Source organism: Hemicordylus capensis, chromosome 1, assembly GCF_027244095.1.
Source record: "Hemicordylus capensis ecotype Gifberg chromosome 1, rHemCap1.1.pri, whole genome shotgun sequence".
In the NCBI taxonomy this organism is placed as follows: domain Eukaryota; kingdom Metazoa; phylum Chordata; class Lepidosauria; order Squamata; family Cordylidae; genus Hemicordylus; species Hemicordylus capensis.
Genome location: NC_069657.1, coordinates 313,531,199 through 313,550,954, shown reverse-complemented (window position 1 = coordinate 313,550,954; position 19,756 = coordinate 313,531,199). Strand labels below are relative to the sequence as shown.

Here is a 19,756-nt window from a genome sequence, read left to right as displayed (position 1 = left end):
GATGTAATGTGTGAAAATACTAAACCACCTGCAACTTGAAGCACTGTAAATACATAATCTCTGTCTTGCCATTAGAGTGGCTACTTTCCTCTGTTCACTGGCAGTCTTAACTTGCCTTTTCCCTTCTTTGGAGACTCAAATGTGGTCTTGAAGACCATTTTTTAGCTCTTTGAATCAATAAAAAGATAAGATGTTGAGACTGGCAAGTTGATAAAAAGAACTGATATTGTAGTTTGCATCTCCTGCTGGGATCCTGTCTTTAATGCAGCCTCCCTCTCTGACATTCAGCACATTCTCCATAACATGCTCATCTCTGTGTTGGATTATGGTCATAAATAAAGTGGTAGCCCATTACTTAGAGACAGGGCACATGCTTTGTAAGTGAAGTTCCCATATTCAATCCCATGCATCTCTAGTTTAAAAATGCTGAGGGCTGGTAAAGACATTTGCCTGAGAATGGAGAACTGCTGCAAGTCAGAGATAGATGATTAAGTGCCATCAAGTCGGTGTTGACTCTTAGCAGCCACATAGATAGATTCTCTCCAGGATGATCTGTCTTCAACTTGGCCTTGAAGGTCTCTCACTGGTGGAGAGAAAACAGTAAAGTCAGAGAAGACAGTTTTTTTTAAAAAAAGGTGGACTGACAATATCAGGTATTATTTATTATTATTTTACATTTTATATCCCGCTCTTCCTCCAAGGAGCCCAGAGCGGTGTACTACATACTTGAGTTTCTCTTTCACAACAACCCTGTGAAGTAGGTTAGGCTGAGAGAGAAGTGACTGGCCCAGAGTCACCCAGCTAGTATCATGGCTGAATGTGGATTTGAACTCGGGTCTTCCCGGTCCTAGTCTAGCACTCTAACCACTACACCACGCTGGTATCTATTTTGAAGGGCCCCTTCAGAACACCACAAACCCTCCTGTGTTGCTGCCTGGGTGAACTACTTTTATTGACACAAACTTCTCCATTTTTATCAAGTTCCTTCTAGCTTGTAAAACAGGTTTTCTGGTGTTCTCATCAAAGCATAATCACCTTCACTGCACAGAGTCCTTATATCTTCCCACATAGTAATCACTCTGTAATAAACTTGAAATAATCTCTTGCTCTTTTAAAAATGAACCCAAACTGCCATGCATAATGCCATCCCCTCTTGTCTACGGGGTGTGTGTGTGATGGTGTTTGCCTTCAGTTTAGAAAGAAAGCAATTGAGGAGACACATTGTGATACATTATGTTAATAAACTTAAGTTAATAACAGTTTCCTGTTCTTCCACCACACCAGTTTGGTCTCTGGGGTGGGTTGTTGCAAGATGTTGTTATGGCCAAATAGTCTAGCTGGGCCATTCTAACATTAAATGGCTGTAGTGGACCAGCTCAGACATTACATGGAACTGTGGCTATGTTGGTTCCACACAATGAGAACACACTCTCCTGTCCCCTGTGAGGCAAGACTCGTTTTTTTTAAAATTTCTAATTGAAGTTAAAAACGTACCAAGATGTCTGAATCAATCAATCTTGGTTTATTCTAACCAACTTCCTTGAAATAAATGGAGATCTGAAACCCACTAACCTTGGGCTTGGATCTTGGTTTATTTCAAGGAAGTTGGTTAGCATAAATCAAGATCAGTTGGTTCAGATGTTACAACTGTCTTGGTGCTTAACTCTTCCCTCATCCCTATGTTCCTAATTTGCTTTACCAGCTGCTTTCCCCTCAACTCCAGTTCTAGGCTACGAAGAAGGTAGCTGGTAAGAGGGAGTTGTGGAGAGAAGCCTGGTAGTGGAGTGTTAATGTTAGAGCACCCTCTCCCTACCCAACTGTTTCCTGCCAGTCACATCAGGCTCTGATTTGCATAGAAGAAATGGTGACCCAGCTTTAAAGATGTGGGGTTGAATCCTAAGTAGTGTGTACACGATGACTCTTGTACGAGTGAACTTTCCTTCTCCCTGTTGCAGCTTTCTAAGCTCCCTAACCCCATCGCAGCAAAAAAAATACCCAGCTTGTGAGACCATTGGGAATGGCATAGGATGTGGCATGTGGGGCTGTAGCAGAAAGCAGAAATACTAGAAACTGTGGAGAACAGAATTGCCCTCACAGTAGTTAATTCCCTCTCTCCCAATGCTGCATTCTCTGGACCTCGGGGCTGGCTTTTTAGGGGGCTCAAGCAGCTGCAATAGAGAGGAGGGGGGGGGATTGCACAAGAGCCATTATGCTCACACTACTTAGGATGCAACCCATGAGTCTGAGGCAGGATGTATAGCCCTTCCTTCTGCTACAATGCTTACCAGAAGCTTTGGGCAAGACACTGTTTTTCAGTTCTCCTGCTTCAGAATGGTATAGTGGGAAGGATTTGAGGGAGGACTAGGCCTCACTTAGAGCAACTGCTGGGAGGCTGGGCCTTTCCTAATGAGGGGGAAAGCCCAGGAAAATCAAAACAGGAGGACTGATCCAGAGGACTGGGCAGATCAGCCACTCACAGCCACCTACAGAAGAAGAGAAAGCTTTTGTTTGTTCGTTCTTAAGATCTCCCTGAGAAAGCAGCTGGCTTAGAAGCTGCTGGGGAAATGAGGCAGCCACAGGCTGGAGACAGCAGGAAGATCTCTGCTTATGAGTAATAAGATATGGACCAGTTCAGTTAGATGTGTGAGGGAAGTTATTTTCCTTTATTGTATTGCTTGAATCTGAGTTGCCTGGTTAATGAAAACCTCTCTCTCTTACAATCTGCCTTATGAAGAGACAATTGTTCTTATTGCATACTCTTGCTTTTCTTTTAATTAATAATAAACCCTTGTTGGTGAAGTTGCTACTCTTCATTTTGGGTCTGCCTTAGTCACACGCCTCTGGAGGCCTAGGAATGCTCTGCCCTTTCTATGGAGGGTTTTGCCACTTTAACCCCCCGGAATCTTATATGGAGAGAGAGGTTTGTCTGCCATTAAAATAAAGTGGATGGTGGCAGCCTACTGTGAATCTCTTGCAGTCAAGGATTCACCCCAGTGAACTCTCCCCTCCTCTTTTTGGCTCTGGTAGGAGCTATGATATATGGTGATGTTGAAGTGCTGCTCTGAAATGCTTGGAGTACAAAGCTTGGAATACAAATGTAACAAGAAAGATATATATTTAAAATACACTGCTGTATGGCGAAAGTAGCACCATTTAGTTCCTTGGTTTAGGTCTCAGCCCTAAATATTTATGGCTGTCTTGGGCTGTGACTAGATGTGTCTTAGAAGTATCCAGTACTTGAGAACAGGATATAGATCCAGTTCTGGATAGCAGCAAGTAGAACCTGGTATGCTTTTAACTGTAGACCTCTTTAGGTTTACACCACCAAGCACTGTGCCTGTACGTTCATTCTAGTGTTCATTGGGCTTTGACAGCCTGACCCTATCTGTTTCCCCAAATTCCCACTGATTTATGAAAACAAAGCCCAGGCTGTTAAAACAGAGAGCTTTGCAAATGGAAGTATATTCTTCTTAATATAGGACTTGTTTGTGTGTGACGTACTACGGTATATCTTAGTAAAATTGAATAAATGTTTTCTATTGAACATTTTGAATAATTTGTATAATTGAGAATGTTTAAATTTGTCCATAGATCCTTATAAAACATCTCCAGCAGCAAGTTCATGAGTTTCAGAGAGATCAAGAAGCCCTTGCATTTTCACAGATAAGAGAAGAAATTCTTCAAAAAGAGGTAAATGGCAATTCAGAGTATTTGAAAGTATTATAGTAATGTGATTCCAAGGGAAAACTTAATAGCACTAATAGCATTGTATACAACATTATGTGTGTAACATAAGATGAAGCAACATGTAAAAATCAAGTTTTTAATATCAATATTGCTTGAGGTGAGACAAGAACTTCCCGGAAAAGTTGCTGCTTCTGTGGCAGCTGATCTTGCTCAACTGCATTTTTGTCTGAACAACTCTGTATTAAGAAAAAATAGTGCACTGTCTTGTTAAGAGATCCACAGAGATTAGACCTGAAGTTGACCAACATGTGTAGATCTCATTCCTAAGAAGGTAGTATTTCGGATGCAGGTGGGGAATTGCCTGTTTGAATGCTTCCCCATCTCACAGCTTCTGTGCAAACAAACAAGTTCATTGAGGAAAAGGCTCAACTTAACCCTTTGCCCAATGTGCTGATCTTGTGTGTGTGATGAGTTTTTGGCATGGACCTCTAAACATGCAGTCTTCCCCTCCTGACAGTCTAAATCGTATAGTCCCAGGAGCTCTGTCCCATAAGCATCGTAGATCGACTCTTAAATTGTAGTAAAGTAACTGTTGCATAAAGTGCTGTACAGGTGAACATTTCAATGGAAAGCAGTGAGCAGTGAGTGCACCAAACACAAGATCATATTGGTTGGCGTAGAATTTGCACAGAGCTGGCTTTCTTTTCCTCATAAATGGGTTTGTTTTAAGTGTGTCTAGAGTGGGTGCAGTTCCACCCATTGTTGCTAATGTGATTTGGGCATGCATAGAAGAGCCTTTCAAAATGAAGTACATATTAGGTAAATTCTAAACCCTCACATTTTAGATGGCAAAGCTGCTAGAAGAACTTGGAGAGGCTAAAAAGAGCCAGAACCCTGAGATGAAGCACTTTGTGTGCCTAGAAAGAAAGATCAAGCAGTTGGAAGCCAGATATGAGCAAAGAGAACAAGAGCTTCAGCAGGTAAATACCGTATATACTCGAGTATAAGCCAATCCGAATATAAGCCAAGGTACCTAATTTTACCTTAGAAACCAAAGAACTGATTGACTCGAGTATAAGCCTAGGGTGGGAAAGTCTGCCCTGGGAACCGACATCTGTTTGGGGGTAGCGGCAGGAACCGGCATCTGCGAGAGAACAGATTCTTCTGTGGCTGAGCAGGACAGAGCCAGCACTGCACAGTGCAGGGTAGAAACCACGTGTGCGGCTTCTTTCGGCTGCGGGAAAGCAGGGGACACAGAACCGGAGCAGCGGGACGAATGGAGCCCATTGTGACCAGTATGTACTTTATTACAGGGGAACATTTTAGCACGGGCAGATAGATGACTCGAGTATAAGCCGAGGCTGATCTTTTCAGCACATTTTGGGTGCTGAAAAATTTGGCTTATACTCGAGTATATACGGTAAGTGTGAATTCTCGTCTGAAAAAGTCAACATTCTGGGCCTTTGTTGTTGTTTTTTCACGCTAACCTCTTCAATTACCTTACTGTTTAAGAAACTAGAACCTTTTTCTTCTTCTTTTTTTTTTCAAATTCAATTTTTATTAATTTTAACAGTAGTAATATTATCATTCATTGCAAATACACACAAAAAGGTGGACTTCCCGCACACATCTCTTCGTGAATCATCAACTATAAAATTTACCCTTGCTATAATAATAATTCAAAACATAAATTCAAACCCTTACAAACATAACTAGTCTACCCAACCTGCAGTTTTTTACTAAATTTCAAACCCTGCTGTAAAGTCCATAGTAGGAAAGTAATTCTTTAAATACAAGAAGAATGGTTTCCAATCTTCTTTAAAACATTCCAAGTTTTGGTCTCTTATTAGTGCTGTAAGTTTTGCCATCTCCACATATTCCAAAATTTTTATCAGCCAGTCTTCTTTTGAAGGCAGTTCATTACTCTTCCATTTCTGTGCATATATTATCCTGGCAGCCGTAGAAGCGTACATAAAAAATGTTAAATCAGTTGCAGAAAATACTCCTTGTGTTATTCCCAGCAGGAAGGATTCTGGCTTCTTAGGAAATGTCATTTTAAATATTTTCTTTAATTCATTATATATCATATCCCAATAGGCTTTAGCCTTCCCACAGGTCCACCACATGTGAAAAAAGGTGCCTTCAGAATGTCCACACTTCCAACATTTGTTTGAAACATTTTTATACATTAATGCCAATTTTTTTGGTGTCAGATACCATCTATACATCATTTTGTAATAGTTTTCTTTTATAGCATAACATGCAGTGAATTTTAAATCATTTTTCCATAACTTTTCCCAGGCTGCCATTTCTATATTACGCCCCACATCTTGAGCCCACTTTATCATAGTCGTTTTAACCGCTTCCTCTCTTGTCTCCTCCAGAAGCAACAGTTTATACATTTTAGAAACTAATTTTTTATCATTTTGACATAATCTTTTTCAGCACGATTATGTTAAGCACCCTCTGTCTTCAGAACGTATAAGCTATTATGAAAGTAGTCCTAACATAACATGTATCATTGAGCTTATGTATACATTTAAGCCCATACATATGACCAGGCAGGCAGTGCAGGGGAAGGCAGAGTCCAACTTAACCTTCCCCTCCAGAGGCCAGGACAGTGTGTCCCAGCCTCCAGCTATCCCACAGTGCACTGTGCTACAAGCGTGAGAAGCGCTCTAGGCTCCCATCTTTGTGTATAGATGGGCACTCTAAGTGCCTGTCTCTGCAAGCAGCCCAAGAACACGCACAATCCCAGTGCCAGGGTTAAGGGTGTGCTGCACATGAGCCACCTAACCCAGGCTGGGCTGCCCTAGCCTGGGCTAGGCTGTTCATGAGAGCAGCCTTAATGAGTTCTAGAGGACAAGGCATCAACATAATTACTGGTAGTAATACTAAATTTGTGGAACCAAAAAAGGAAGGCACAATTTTAAAACATGACATTAATAGGCGTATGTGTTACTTCTGTGTTTCTCTCACAGGCAGCCTGCCATCCCTGTGGTTCCTAATGTATTAATTAGTTTGTGCCAATTGAGATGTACAGTGGAGCGTATGGCTGGATAATGCAAGCTTCCTAGCAGAGGTTTGGACACGGATGGCTTTCTGATCCCTTCTAACTCTGATTAAATGCTCACATACTTGTGCTCAAGTACTGCATCAGTTGTGCCTAACACAAGGCAGAGTTGGGCAGGGGGCATTGCAGTCATCTGTCATGAGGACTTTCCCCTTTCTAGGTGGCTGGTTAGGAAATAGCCAGATTTCTAGTGTTTATCCTTGAGGGTGGGCCTCCGAGATAGGTAGGGATACTGTTGGTGTTCCGGCCCCCCCGCTGCACTTCAGTCTCCTTACCTGTCCTGACGTGGAGAAATAATAAATAAATAAGATGGCTCCCTGTCCCCAAAGGGCTCACAATCTTAAAAGAAACATAAGACAGACACCAGCAACAGACACTGGAAGGTGGATAGGGCTAGTTACTCTCCCCCTGCTAAATAAAGAGAATCACCACGTTAAAAAGTTGCCTCTTCACCCAGTTAGCAGGGGTGACAGCAGATTAAGACAAATAGGTTCACATAGCACTTCTCATAATCTGAGATGGGAAGGAAACAATAGCAGTGCTGTTTCCCTGGGCCACTTGATTCATTACAGCAAAATTGGGTCTCCACATTTCCAGTGTCAGTTGACCATCCTTTGTCTATAACTTCATATAAATGCCTGTCAAAACATGTACTGTATACAACTACTCAGCAGCTATGGTTGACTCCTGCATGGCACAATCTACATGTAGATTTAATGCATTCTCCTAATATGGAATGTGTAGTACAAGTACTACACCCCATGAAAACTTTGACACTCCATTCTCACGTCATTAATTCATTGTGTGTGTGTGTGTGTGTGTGTGTGTGTGTGTGTGTGTGTGCGCGCCTGTAAAGGCTTTATCCCGCCGCACGCATCCCCCCCCCAAAAAAACCCTAATTTTTTAAGTAAGCATGAAAAATATTTCATAAATATTCTGCTAATGCTCAACTTATAAACTATCGTGTGCTCTCTTCTCATCAGTTAACTTCTGTCTAGAAATCAGTATAATCTTCTACTGCACAGGTAATACAGCAAACACAGCATCTTTCAGAGGTGGAACAATTCCAGGAAACTGAAAAATGGAGGAAGCTTGCACTGCTGAAGAATCAGGAGATGGAGAAATTTCGCATAGAACTGGATTCAATGTTGGATGTTTTACGGCAGCTGCAAAAACAGGGTGTTGTTATTCCAGCCAGTGGTTCAAGCATGCCAGAAAGTTATTGGAAGATTTGAGGCATACCAGTTAACAAGAGAAACCATGTTGTAATAAAGGTGGACATAAGCAGAAAGTATTTAGCAAAAGTTATCAGTTATTTCATAGTATTGTGTCCAGATTTCTCCTGTGTAAATTTATCCAAACTTTTGCAAATAACTTTTATTGTTTATGCTAGTTGTTTTATTGATGGGTCTTTCTATATTAAATACTGAACCCAAATTAAGAGTGTCAGGTTTTTCCCCAAATTAAGAACATGCCTTGCTCTTTAGTTTGTCATAGTGAATTCATTGCTGGATTTCTCTCCTAAGCTGCTGAGAGAAGCTTTGTTGATGTGACCTACTCTACTCAGGAATTGATGATCAGGCAGCTGTAATCCATAGGAACAGAGCACTGTAATCACTTCTGTTTTCTTTGTTCTTTAGGTTGCTAAAACTCTCATTATTCCTTTCCTGAATCCTCACAAATAAAGCAGCAAGCCATACATCTGTTTCAAGTACAAAGCCTTTCCGTGAAGCAATACCACTCAGTCCTGTGGGCTAGTGAGGTCCTGTCTTACTATCGACTTAGGGCTGTGCACAAATCATGATTCAAAGTGCAATTTGCAGCACATCTCCATCACCTTTTAAAGTGGAGGAGAGGAGATGCATACCTGCTCCTTCGCTGCTCGCCGCCACTTCCTGTATTGGCAGCACTTCCCCCAGCTCTCATTGGGTGAAGGCAGCACACTCCCACAGCTGCCCACAAAGCATGTGCAGAGGCCACGTGCATGGCAGTGAGAGGCAAAGTGAGCCCTTTGGGGTCGGGGACCATCTTATTTTTCTATGTAAACCGCTTTGAGAACTTTGGTTGAAGGGCAGTATATAAATATTTGTTGTAGTAGTAAATGCCAGACATGAAAGCTATGTTGGTTTAGCATAGTTCTAAGTAGGACATAAGGAAGTCTTATTTGTTCGACCAGGCAGTGAGTGGGAGAAGGAAATGAAGGCAGATTAAATTGTGTCTTCTTCTAAAATAAGGGGCCCATAACCAGTGTTCTCTAGTTCTTTTCATCTGTGTGCAGAATGAGTTTTGTTCTGGGCAGCAGTATCAGTCAAGACAGTGTGAGCACACATGCATTCAGAGTGGGACCTTCCTGATTAAACCTGAGCGGGATCAAAAACTGAGTGGCCATAAACATCGTGTGAGCATGTGTACAAAAGCATGCCTTAGAGGGAACACTGCCCATAACCAAGTTGGAATCCTGGTTTTACATACCTCCATGATTTACAATCTCTCACTACTTCCATGAAAACACAGTAGGTGACATTCTTGGCAGGGGTACTGAAATGGAAGTAGCCCTACAAAGTCACAGGCAGACTGGAGCTGAATTGCAATCCAGTCTTGCCCACCAGCACCAGCAGGCGGTGGGCAGGACGTGTTTTTTGCTGCACCCTCCCTGGTGTTAGAGGCTGACCTACAGAGCAAGGATGCACCAGTAGAGGGAGAGAGCAGCCTAACAGCGCTTCCCAACTGCACCGATTCTATGGGGAAGTGGCAAGCCCTGTGGCCCACCCAAAAGCATGTCCCCAAGGGCCATGCGATCCTCACTTTTCAGATGGAACAGAGGGCTTCCTGGGAAAGGGAGAGCATCAAAAATTGCCACTTCCCCACTGTGTATAATTATTTGTAAAGTTCTGTTAGGCTGCTCTCTCACTGTACTGGTGTATAGCAATAGCACTTACATTTATATACCGCTCTATAGCTGGAAGCTCTCTAAGCGGTTTACAATGATTTAGCATATTGCCCCCAACATTCTGGGTACTCATTTTACCGACCTCGGAAGGATGGAAGGCTGAGTCAACCTTGAGCCCTTGGTCTGGATTGAACTTGTAACCTGGTTACAGGGCGGCAGTTTTACCACTGCGCCACCAGGGGCTCATTATGTATCCTTGTATCCTTGCTCTGTATGTCCGCAAGAGTTTTTCCTTCCAGGATTCTTTGCCTGAGGGTTGTGCAGCCCTAAGGAAAAGAGTCCTCCTGGAAGGAAATACTCTTTCTGGAGGGAGGAGAGCATGACGACAGGGATAGACAGAAGCACATCTGTCAGCTCTCCACAGGGCTACTTCCATTTCTGTAGCCCTGCGGAGAATGTCAGCCAGTATTACTTCTAGCTAATTATTATTTATTATTATTATTACTATTACATTTATATCCCGCTCTTCCTCCAAGGAGCCCAGAGCGGTGTACTACATACTTGAGTTTCTCTTTCACAACAACCCTGTGAAGTAGGTTAGGCTGAGAGAGAAGTGACTGGCCCAGAGTCACCCAGCTAGTTTCATGGCTGAATGGGGATTTGAACTTGGGTCTCCCCGGTCCTAGTCCAGCACTCTAACCACTACACCACACTGGTCTGAACTAAATAAACTACATTCCTTTCAGACCTTGATCTGTACCACGGTTATTTTCTACTTTGTCTCCTTGCCTTCTGGTGGCAGAATTGCCTGTCCGTGGAGCTATTTTGATCACATCCAGCTACCCATTTGTTTTGCTTCCAGGGTAAGCTTCAGGTATTTCAATTCTACTTTCTTTTCTCATTTTTCATTATTCCACTCCCCATGCAACTTTGTCCACCAGCAATTAGCACCTGAATTGTCTGTCATCTGCAGCCTCTCCACTTCATTTCCCCCTACTTTTGCATTGCCTCCAAGAATCCATCCATCTTGCTCTATCAATTCCTGTTTTAAAATCCCTTAAAGGGCTAGGATTAAACATTGCATCAAGCTGCCCTTTTTAAAAAGCAAAGCACAACCCTCTCCATCACACAACTTGCAATTTCTTCATTAAAACTTGAAAAGAGGCAGACGTTGTAGGAGTAGAAAGGGACAGGTCCTTCTGCCCCTCTCTTTTCCTGCTGACTGAAATCAAGCCATTTCCATTGTGCAGCAGTGGTAGGCAACCTTTGGCACTCCAGCTTTTGTTGAACTACAACTCCCATCATCTCCAACCACAATAAACTTGGCTGGGAAGATGGGATTTGTATTTCAACAATAGCTGGAGTGCCAAAGGTTGCCTATCCCTGCCTTAGAGACTGGTAATCAGGTTTTCACAACCTGTTTCTCAAGCAGTCTTGGTTCAGTGTTAAATGTATGGAAGGACTTCCAGCCAAGATGGGTGATGAGTTCAGATGCACTGTAGGGAATCCACACTCACTAAGTTTTCCTTGGCAGCCTGAGAATAAACATTTTTTTACAAGTTGAGGAATTAGGGGAGTGGGGTTGGTGGCAGGAGCCTGATACTTTGTTTCACTTTCTGAGCTCCAGTTTACCACAGCAGTGGGACTAAATTTTAACAAGGAGAGAGACATATTTGGTGGTGTCTCCTCTCATTGAGTCCCATCATCTAAATTTGTTCAGGGCCTTGGTAATAAAGCTGCTTGGCACCATGTCCCTTTCAAAATATCATATCTTTTAATGTAGACCAGTGTCTAAACAGTCCCCTAAACACTGAGCCTTAAAGCAGTGCAATTCAAAAGCTCACTTTAGCTTCAGTGTTACTTGTCTGAATAAAATATTGAAGTACAAATAGTTCATAAGAGCATTCAGAGACTTTATTTTTTAAAAAATCAACATGAATCCACTACTTTTCAAGTTACAAGATGGAACCAAGAGTGTAAAAAAAGCATGTGGTCTACACTGAATTCATCTTACTCGTTCAAAGACTCTTGGTCTGTAGGACCATTAAGAGACACTTCACATATTATGGGAACAGTGGATATATTGCTGAATACACTGTGTACCCACAGAGTTTCCTATAATATGCGAGAGCCATGTTACACATGTATACTGAGGGGAACCAAAATAGTCCCCTGAAGTCCGTACATACAGCGTACACATGATCAAACATCATGGGGATGACTAGTCAGTCACACAGTATGCAGTTCTGCTTATTCAGAAAGTGGGCCTGAATCTGGAAAAGAAGAAGTGGCAATTCACTATCACCATGATACTGTATCACAAGACCACCTAACTGCTTGAGATTGATGTAGTAACATAACTGAGTCTCGCTACACAGCCATGGGCCCAATGCAGAGAGAGCTTTTCACACCTCAGACCCATTGCTTTCAACAGCTTAAAGTGGTTGTGGCATTACTTCAGCAGTGCCTCTTCTTCTAGATTTTCTAGGCCAACATGTTTTGGATTATGTTGCTAGCCTGTTTAAGTATCTGTGCACTTGCTTAAAAGATTTGTGGACTTCAAGCACACTCTTGTCTTTCACAGGGAACATTCACTTATACAAGACTACTCACATCCACCCCACTCCAACATGTTCTAATCTACAGGTGAAACTCGGAAAATTAGAATATCGTGCAAAAGTCCATTAATTTCAGTAATGCAAATTAAAAGGTGAAACTGATATATGAGACAGACACATTACATGCAAAGCGAGAGAAGTCAAGCCTTAATTTGTTATAATTATGATGATCATGGTGTACAGCTCATGAAAACCCCAAATCCACAATCCCAGAAAATTAGAATATTACATGGAACCAAGAAGACAAGGATTGTAGAATAGAACAATATCGGACCTCTGAAAAGTATAAGCATGCATATGTATTCAGTACTTGGTTTGGGCCCCTTTTGCAGCAATTACTGCCTCAATGCGGCGTGGCATGGATGCTATCAGCCTGTGGCACTGATGAGGTGTTATGGAAGACCAGGATGCTTCATTAGCGGCCTTCAGCTCTTCTGCATTGTTTGGTCTCATGTCTCTCTTCCTTCTCTTGGCAATGCCCCATAGATTCTCTATGGGGTCAGGTCAGGCGAGTTTGCTGGCCAATCAAGCACAGTACACTGTATACTTTTCAGAGGTCCGATATTGTTCTATTCTACAATCCTTGTCTTCTTGGTTCCATGTAATATTCTAATTTTCTGGGATTGTGGATTTGGGGTTTTCATGAGCTGTACGCCATGATCATAGCAATAGCAATAGCACTTACATTTATATACCGCTCTATAGCTGGAAGCTCTCTAAGCGGTTTACAATGATTTAGCATATTGCCCCCAACATTCTGGGTACTCATTTTACCGGCCTCGGAAGGATGGAAGGCTGAGTCAACCTTGAGCCCCTGGTCAGGATCGAACTTGTAACCTTCTGGTTACAGGGCGGCAGTTTTACCTCTGCACCACCAGGGGCTCTTATCATCACAATTATAACAAATTAAGGCTTGACTTATCTCGCTTTGCATGTAATGCGTCTGTCTCATATATCAGTTTCACCTTTTAATTTGCATTACTGAAATTAATGGACTTTTGCACGATATTCTAATTTTCCGAGTTTCACCTGTAGATCACTTCCCGGTTAAACAGTGTTACATGAGCAGAACTGCAAACTGTGTATGACATGATCCAAAGCTACTCGTAAAGCTTTGTACCTTACAAGAACAAGATATGATTAAAACTAAGATAACAATTGAGTTTGATATCTCAGAAGATTGAACTTTGGAGCATGTGGATCAGTGTTACTTTTTGAAAACCATTCTCTACTTGAGAAAGACCTACATTGAAATGGAGGTCACCGTGTCACTGTTGTGGATGTGTGGACTTGTTTATTTTGGATTACATAATTCTCCACACGATGGATTTCACACTCTCCCTATGCTACATATTTAGTTTCATTGATACAATATCCAATCATTCATTTTTTGTCTTATTTTAGATTGTAAATATCTTCAATTATAGAACTACATTGGATCAAGTTGTTGCTTTCTTTTTACTGCATGGTTAGTGTATAGTTTAGTGGAGATCTTATTGTTTCTTGTTGGCTTGATCTTAGAGATCCTTTTTGTTGCTTCTGTGCAGTGCCAGGGAGACACTATGACATATTCGGCTTCAGCTTCACACAGGCCTTCCAGACCAATAGTCAGGGAGCTGCACTTATAGTCAATGGGAGTTGCCACTGGCTCTTCGGCCTTGAAATGAACACTGACATAAAATGCCCCATGTTGTGTATGAAAGGACATTCAATTGCCTGTAATGCTGTACCGAAAGGTGAAAGATCAGATGAGATGCAGGTATTCTGTTTTAATATGGACTAAAAGGTGCGACATTATCACAGGAACAATCCCTGCTAAACTACATAAATATTTTACCTGGGCATCTTCAGTCAAGAATCTGGTGAAAGGCTTGACTAACTGGCTTGCTCTCCAAAATGACAGGTGGCTCTGAAATCAGCAGGTCATCTTCACCCAGGGAAGAGTTCTGATCAGTGTTCACAAAGTTAGGGATGTTGAATTTTGAGTGGCAAGTCAGTTCCTCTTCCAGCCTCTCACTACTCCGAACTACTTCCTGGAAGTGGAGGTTACTGTCCAGAACTGATGGTTTGTGGCACTGTTTTGCCCTGTCCATATTCTCAATCTCATTGATGTAGCAGTGGAAGAGCAACCTAGACTCTTCGGCAGTTTGTTGAGAAAAGATCCTTTCAGAATCCAGTGGCCTTCCAAAGTCAGCCACAAAGTTGTTCATGCAGAATGTTTTCTCAGAAGGATCTGTATTCCTGGAAAGCAAAGAACAAAGCACTTGTCTGCCTCAGACACAAAAATGTTGGGAAACGCAGCTCTCAACCATGCAATGAAACAGAAGTAGTGCCAGACTTCTCTCCATATAGCTTATTCTATGCAAAAATAATAGCAAGGCTTATAGGGCCCCTTCCTGTCAATTTCTCTCCCCACTCCTTAGCCTAGGCAGTTGTCTCCCCCACCAATCGGCACCCTGTGCTATTCTATCAAAGATTTGGAGTTGGTGTCCTTTCAGAAAAGATTGGAAGCCTAGATTTTATAGTAGGCTACACTGAGCCCTGCAATATCCCCTTGGGCAAGACATGAATTTCAAGATGCACTGCAGAAGCCCTGATGTTTCAGTGCCTAGAGCCAGTGTGATGCAGTGGTTCGAGTGTTGGACTAGGACAAGGGAGACCTGAGTTCAAATCCCCATTCAGCCATGAAACTCACTGGGTGACTCTGGGCCAGTCACCTATCTCTCAGCCTAACCTACCTCACAGGGTTGTTGTGAGGACAAACAACCATGTTCACTGCTCTGGGCTCCTTGGAAGAAGTGGGGGGGATGGATGGATGGACAGAAGTCATATATAGAGATATAGATATAGAACTACTATGTGGATATATAGTACTTACTCTTGGTGTGGTGCTCCTGTCTTTGTCAACAAGGTCAGAACAAAGAACATAAAGATTACAAACACAGCGAGGCCAACCCAAAAACCAATAACAATGGAATCTGTTAGAGAAAGGAAGAATAAGGGAAGTTAAACTGCTGGTACAAGATGGGGGTGGGGAGAATCTCAGAAACAACATAGAAGCTATGTTGCCTATTTTTCCCCAGTTCTCTCCTGGTATCTTTCTGGCCCTGCTACAAGGTGATCTTGTACAAGGGATGAGCACTTTGGGTGCGTTTCAATTCCAAAGGATGAGCACTTTGGGGGTGTTTCAGTTCCCCCCAATTCCAGTTTGGAGAAGAGGGCTATGCTTCCAAGGTGCCCCAAGTGCATTCTGCATCAACCTCCCTAGTGCCAAGCTTGGAGAAAAGGAGAAGAGAAAGGCGCTATTCCTGACCTAAGAATAAGAATCTGATATGCCATGTGCCATATCAGACTCTGCCAACACGAAGAGTCTGAATGCCACGTGAGGTCAAGGGCAATATCCCAGCCCTTAAAGGAGGGAAGAGTCCTGGTGACCATACAATTTGTGTTGGCTACAAAGACTAGCCAAAATTTGCTGATTCTTGGTCTTTACCCACAGAAAGGTTCACAAGATTTTGAACCAAGATTAGCCAGGGAATAGAATTCCTGTCCATGTCCTTTCTGAGAATCATTACTACCTCACAGACACATTGCTGACGTGTTCATATCCTCATCAATTGGTTACTAATGCTTGGGGAATCTTGCCCAGCCACCTTGGGAAAACATTATCTCACAGTTAAGTCCATCTGTCCCTTCCTGCATTCATACAGGAATATATGGTGTTCCCATTTCTCCATCCAGTTTATCAATGGAAGAGTCCAGCACCATGATGTTGAAGAGAAACTCTACAGCAGAAGGAAATGCCCAGCAAACACCAAACCCCCTATACTGTTGCCAGCTAAGCTTAATGTGGGAATGAAGAGGCATTTGAGGGGCAATGCTTAACACTTCTCCCGGTCACTGCTTTCCCCAATAAACCCTCCCTCCCTCCACTCCAACACACACACACCCCGCAGCCACTTCCCGATGGTTTTTCTCCCAGCTGGGTTTAGAGAACTAGTAGAACAACTTGAATTTCCGTGCTAAATCTGGAGATATTTTAGTAGATCAGAATCTATTATCTCTAGTTAGAATAAAAATAATGAGGAAATTTGGAGAATATTACATTTTGTAAGATAACAATACAGTAAAGACTATGCATGCCTGTGTAAGCAAGAAAGAGAAGAGTAATTCCCAAAGGCATTTTCTTGCATTTGCTGAAAATGAAAAGCTTTTACAATTCAAATAACTGAAATAGAGATAAGACTTACATTTATGAGCCTTGAGGCCTTCAAATGAAACTGGTCCATATTCATAATATTCATACTCCCAAGTGTAATCAGAATTAGACAGAGCATGTTGAGATGTTCTATTGGAAATAAATCTCGGTCCTGCCATTTCCAACCTACACAGATGTAGAAAAGTGAAGATGACAAAAGTGTTAGAAAAAGCCATCCAGATCCAGTGGAAGAGTAACAGAGAGACGGAATCGGCATTGGCCTACAGTGGAAACGTTTGAGAAGCAGCAAATTTTGCCACACCTCAACTTTTGCCGCACTTCTCTGGGGGCAGCTGCGGCTGTGGGGAAGGTGGGGGGCAAGGGGAAAGTCCCCCCTTTCACCTTTTAAAAAATGCCACTGAGTAGAGGGATAGAGGCGGCAGAGGCCGCAGCAGTGGCAGCTGGGAGCGTGCGGGGGGGGGCAAGGGGAAGGTCCCCCCGTTTACCTTCTAACACAACGCCGCTGCCTGTGCAGCAGGATGGGGTGACAGGGGCGGCAAGAGAGGGCTCCTTCCAGCTCCCTTCTTTCTAAAACAACACTGCTGTGTGGCGGGATGGAGAAAAGGGGTGAGAGGCAGCTCCTTCCAAAATGACTGAATGGCCCCGTCTGGAGGCAGCCCGTTATGGTCCTTTCTCTGCATGTGTGGGGAAAAGGCCCCAAACGGACTGCCTGCAGATGGGGCCATTCAGTCAACTGGGAAGGAGCTCTCCCACTGTCCCTGGCCCCGTCTCCCCATCCCACCACGCAGCTGCATTGTTTTAGAAGGTGAATAGGAGAACTTTCCCCTCGCCCCCTCCCCACTCTCCCAGCAGCCACCACTGCAGCCTCTGCCGCCCCCATCCCGCCACTCTGTGGCATTTTTAAGAAGATAAAGGGGGGGACTTTCCTCTCACCCTCCCCACAGCCACTGCGGCCACCACCATCCCCAGAGAGGGGCTGAAAATCCTTAGCTGCCCACGGATGGCAAAATGCTTAATCTGCCCCTGGGAAGAACAGAATGATCAGGGCCTTCTATTGATCCTAAAATCCAAACCATTTGTCCAACTGCCTGAAATCTGGCACAGAGGGACAAGTGCCACCACTTCCTCACATTTGGTCCAGAACCAATGAGAAATGACAGACATGTAACCGTTTGAAAACCCCAAGCAGCATTTAAAAATGCCTCGTTTCTAATGGATGTAGCCTCATGCAACTGCATCGGTGCAATTTTAGGTATTAGCATTCACATTACTCTGCCTGGGATGTCAACTACTGTTTTTAAATACAAATTATTTGTGCAACAACAATACATTCAGTTTGCATTTATATTGCATTAGTGTGAGAACAATAGAGTGTACCAAGATTGCACAAATACTTTAAATTTTAAAAAGCATTTGTTTAACTTCTTGTGGGTCACTCTTCAAACTACTTTATAACAGTTATTTTTCAACAGACCTGTACCAAATCTAGTAAATTCGCACAGAGTAAATTACTCTCTGTCATATTTCAAGTGCATTGGACAGATTGTTTTGATAGAATGTTCACGGCTTATAATGGTAGAACGGTTTTTGTTCATTATCTTAACTATACAGGCACTAGCGTGCCTAAATAATTCCCTAGAGGCAATTTTGTATTCTCGTCACAAGCACAGTTCTCACAGGGAAAAACAGTATGCAGGCTCAGTGCTGTTCTAAAAAGAACTGGATTTTTATTTTGATAAACAGCTTGCAATAAGTTCTTCACAAATTTCACACAGAAGCAGACAGTGAGCCTGGAGAAGCAGAGGCAGAGGCAGAACTGGCTGCAGCAGCTCTCTCTCCCCCCCTCTCTCCGTTTATGTTCCCATGTGAGAGCAAACTGGGGAGAGTGACTCATGAAACACAAAATATTTTCTGTCAATGTGCTAATGGAATTTTGATGATGATGATTAGACAAAAACACAGTAGAAAGGACTGCTTGGCAATTATGACAACACACACACACAACTGCCAATATGTTCCTATTTTCCCATTCACCTGAATGGGGAAATAAAATAGGGACATGTTGGCAGGTATGTATGTATGTATGCATGCATACATACATACTGGTGTCTCCAAATCCACTTGCCACTGACAAGTGACCCCAGCCCTCTGGCAAGCAGGAAAAATGACACCACAGATCTCCTCACCAGAGCTCTTCTTTCCACTGCCATTTTGAGAAGGTAAGAAACAGTAGGAATCTTTTCTGAGTAGTAGCCATCTCCATATCTCAGTGCAAAATGACAGAAGACCCACTTCTCTCTTACGATATCTGCTTGTGTGCCAGAAAAGGATCAGAGAGAAGCAAGGGGATTGGTGGCAAGCATAAATAATGGCTGCTTAGTAAGCTAAGCCTAAATTTGGAGATTCCTGCATATATAGACACACATACACACACACAATATGCATATATGTATGCATACAGTTTATGTGTGTGTTAAACTGTTGACTGAGCCTACAGATACAACAGATTTTTAAGAATGTGTTCCCATATCATACAGTATTTATACCCATTAACTAGTGTTTTGGATAATTAAACCATCTCCCTCCATACTACCAGTTAAAACCAGAAATGGTTATGGGTGTGTTGTATCAAAGTAGCCAGTCCAATTAATAGTTATATTCACACCAGGAAAGAGCATGAAGGGATGATTGAACAAAATCTCTTTTCTCAGTAGGATGCCATGGATTTGCATTTTTTCAGTTCCAAAAGCAATGAAGTGAGAACGACAGAAATTCAACTCTTCTTTAAATATGGCCTAGTTTGGAGAAGGGAGGCATTAGCTGGCAGGAGTGTAGGGCAGGAAGGGTGGGCCAGAGAGAAGGGCAGTAATCCCCCCTGCCTTTCTTTGCATTCCCTTCCCTTTGAATTGCCCTATTGTTGCTCAGTCCCCTGCAAAAGCAGCCCCCCACCCCCAAAGCCTGCTTCTTTATTTGGGGTATTTTTTTTAGCTTCTCTGTGTGCACCACAGTGCTATAGATAGCACTGTATGTGTCACACAGAGCATAAACAGAACACCCTCGGGCCAATACTCCCTGAAAGGCGCTTCTTTTCTCTCCCCACCCCCGGGATTGGGGATTACATTTTTTTAAAACCCAAGGTGTTTGGGAGGGTGCAAAGCAGAGCCAGGCAGAGGGAGGGGTGATGCTGCACATGGTAGGTGACAGCGAGAGGAGCCTACTCCCCAAGTCATCCCCACTGCTGATGTGGTTGTATGCAGGCTCTCCTATCT

General features: G+C 42.9%; 2 protein-coding genes across 13 annotated transcripts in view; one reads left to right on the top strand and one right to left on the bottom strand.

The window, feature by feature from the left end:
• CEP162 (centrosomal protein 162) overlaps positions 1-8,459 on the top strand; it is a 95,074-nt gene extending 86,615 nt beyond the window's left edge. For all 8 annotated transcript variants that reach the window (XM_053287149.1, XM_053287152.1, XM_053287150.1 and 5 more), the window contains 3 exons: positions 3,592-3,690; positions 4,533-4,667; positions 7,786-8,459. In XM_053287149.1, coding sequence (XP_053143124.1) covers positions 3,592-3,690; positions 4,533-4,667; positions 7,786-7,995 — 444 coding nt within the window. In that variant the 3' untranslated portion in view covers positions 7,996-8,459. The remainder of the gene's footprint in view (positions 1-3,591; positions 3,691-4,532; positions 4,668-7,785) is intronic.
• Positions 8,460-13,258: 4,799 nt separating this feature from the next.
• The window catches only part of MRAP2 (melanocortin 2 receptor accessory protein 2), a 31,906-nt gene continuing 25,408 nt past the window's right edge, over positions 13,259-19,756 (bottom strand). For 3 of the 5 annotated variants that reach the window (XM_053287140.1, XM_053287145.1, XM_053287143.1), the window contains 3 exons: positions 16,519-16,652; positions 15,147-15,246; positions 13,259-14,509 (listed from right to left, as the gene is read on the bottom strand). In XM_053287140.1, the coding sequence (XP_053143115.1) occupies positions 14,116-14,509; positions 15,147-15,246; positions 16,519-16,652 (628 nt within the window). In that variant the 3' untranslated portion in view covers positions 13,259-14,115. Of the gene's footprint in view, positions 14,510-15,146; positions 15,247-16,518; positions 16,653-18,673; positions 18,796-19,756 lie in introns of all 5 variants that reach the window. The other 2 variants (XM_053287142.1, XM_053287141.1) reach the window with 1 other exon arrangement.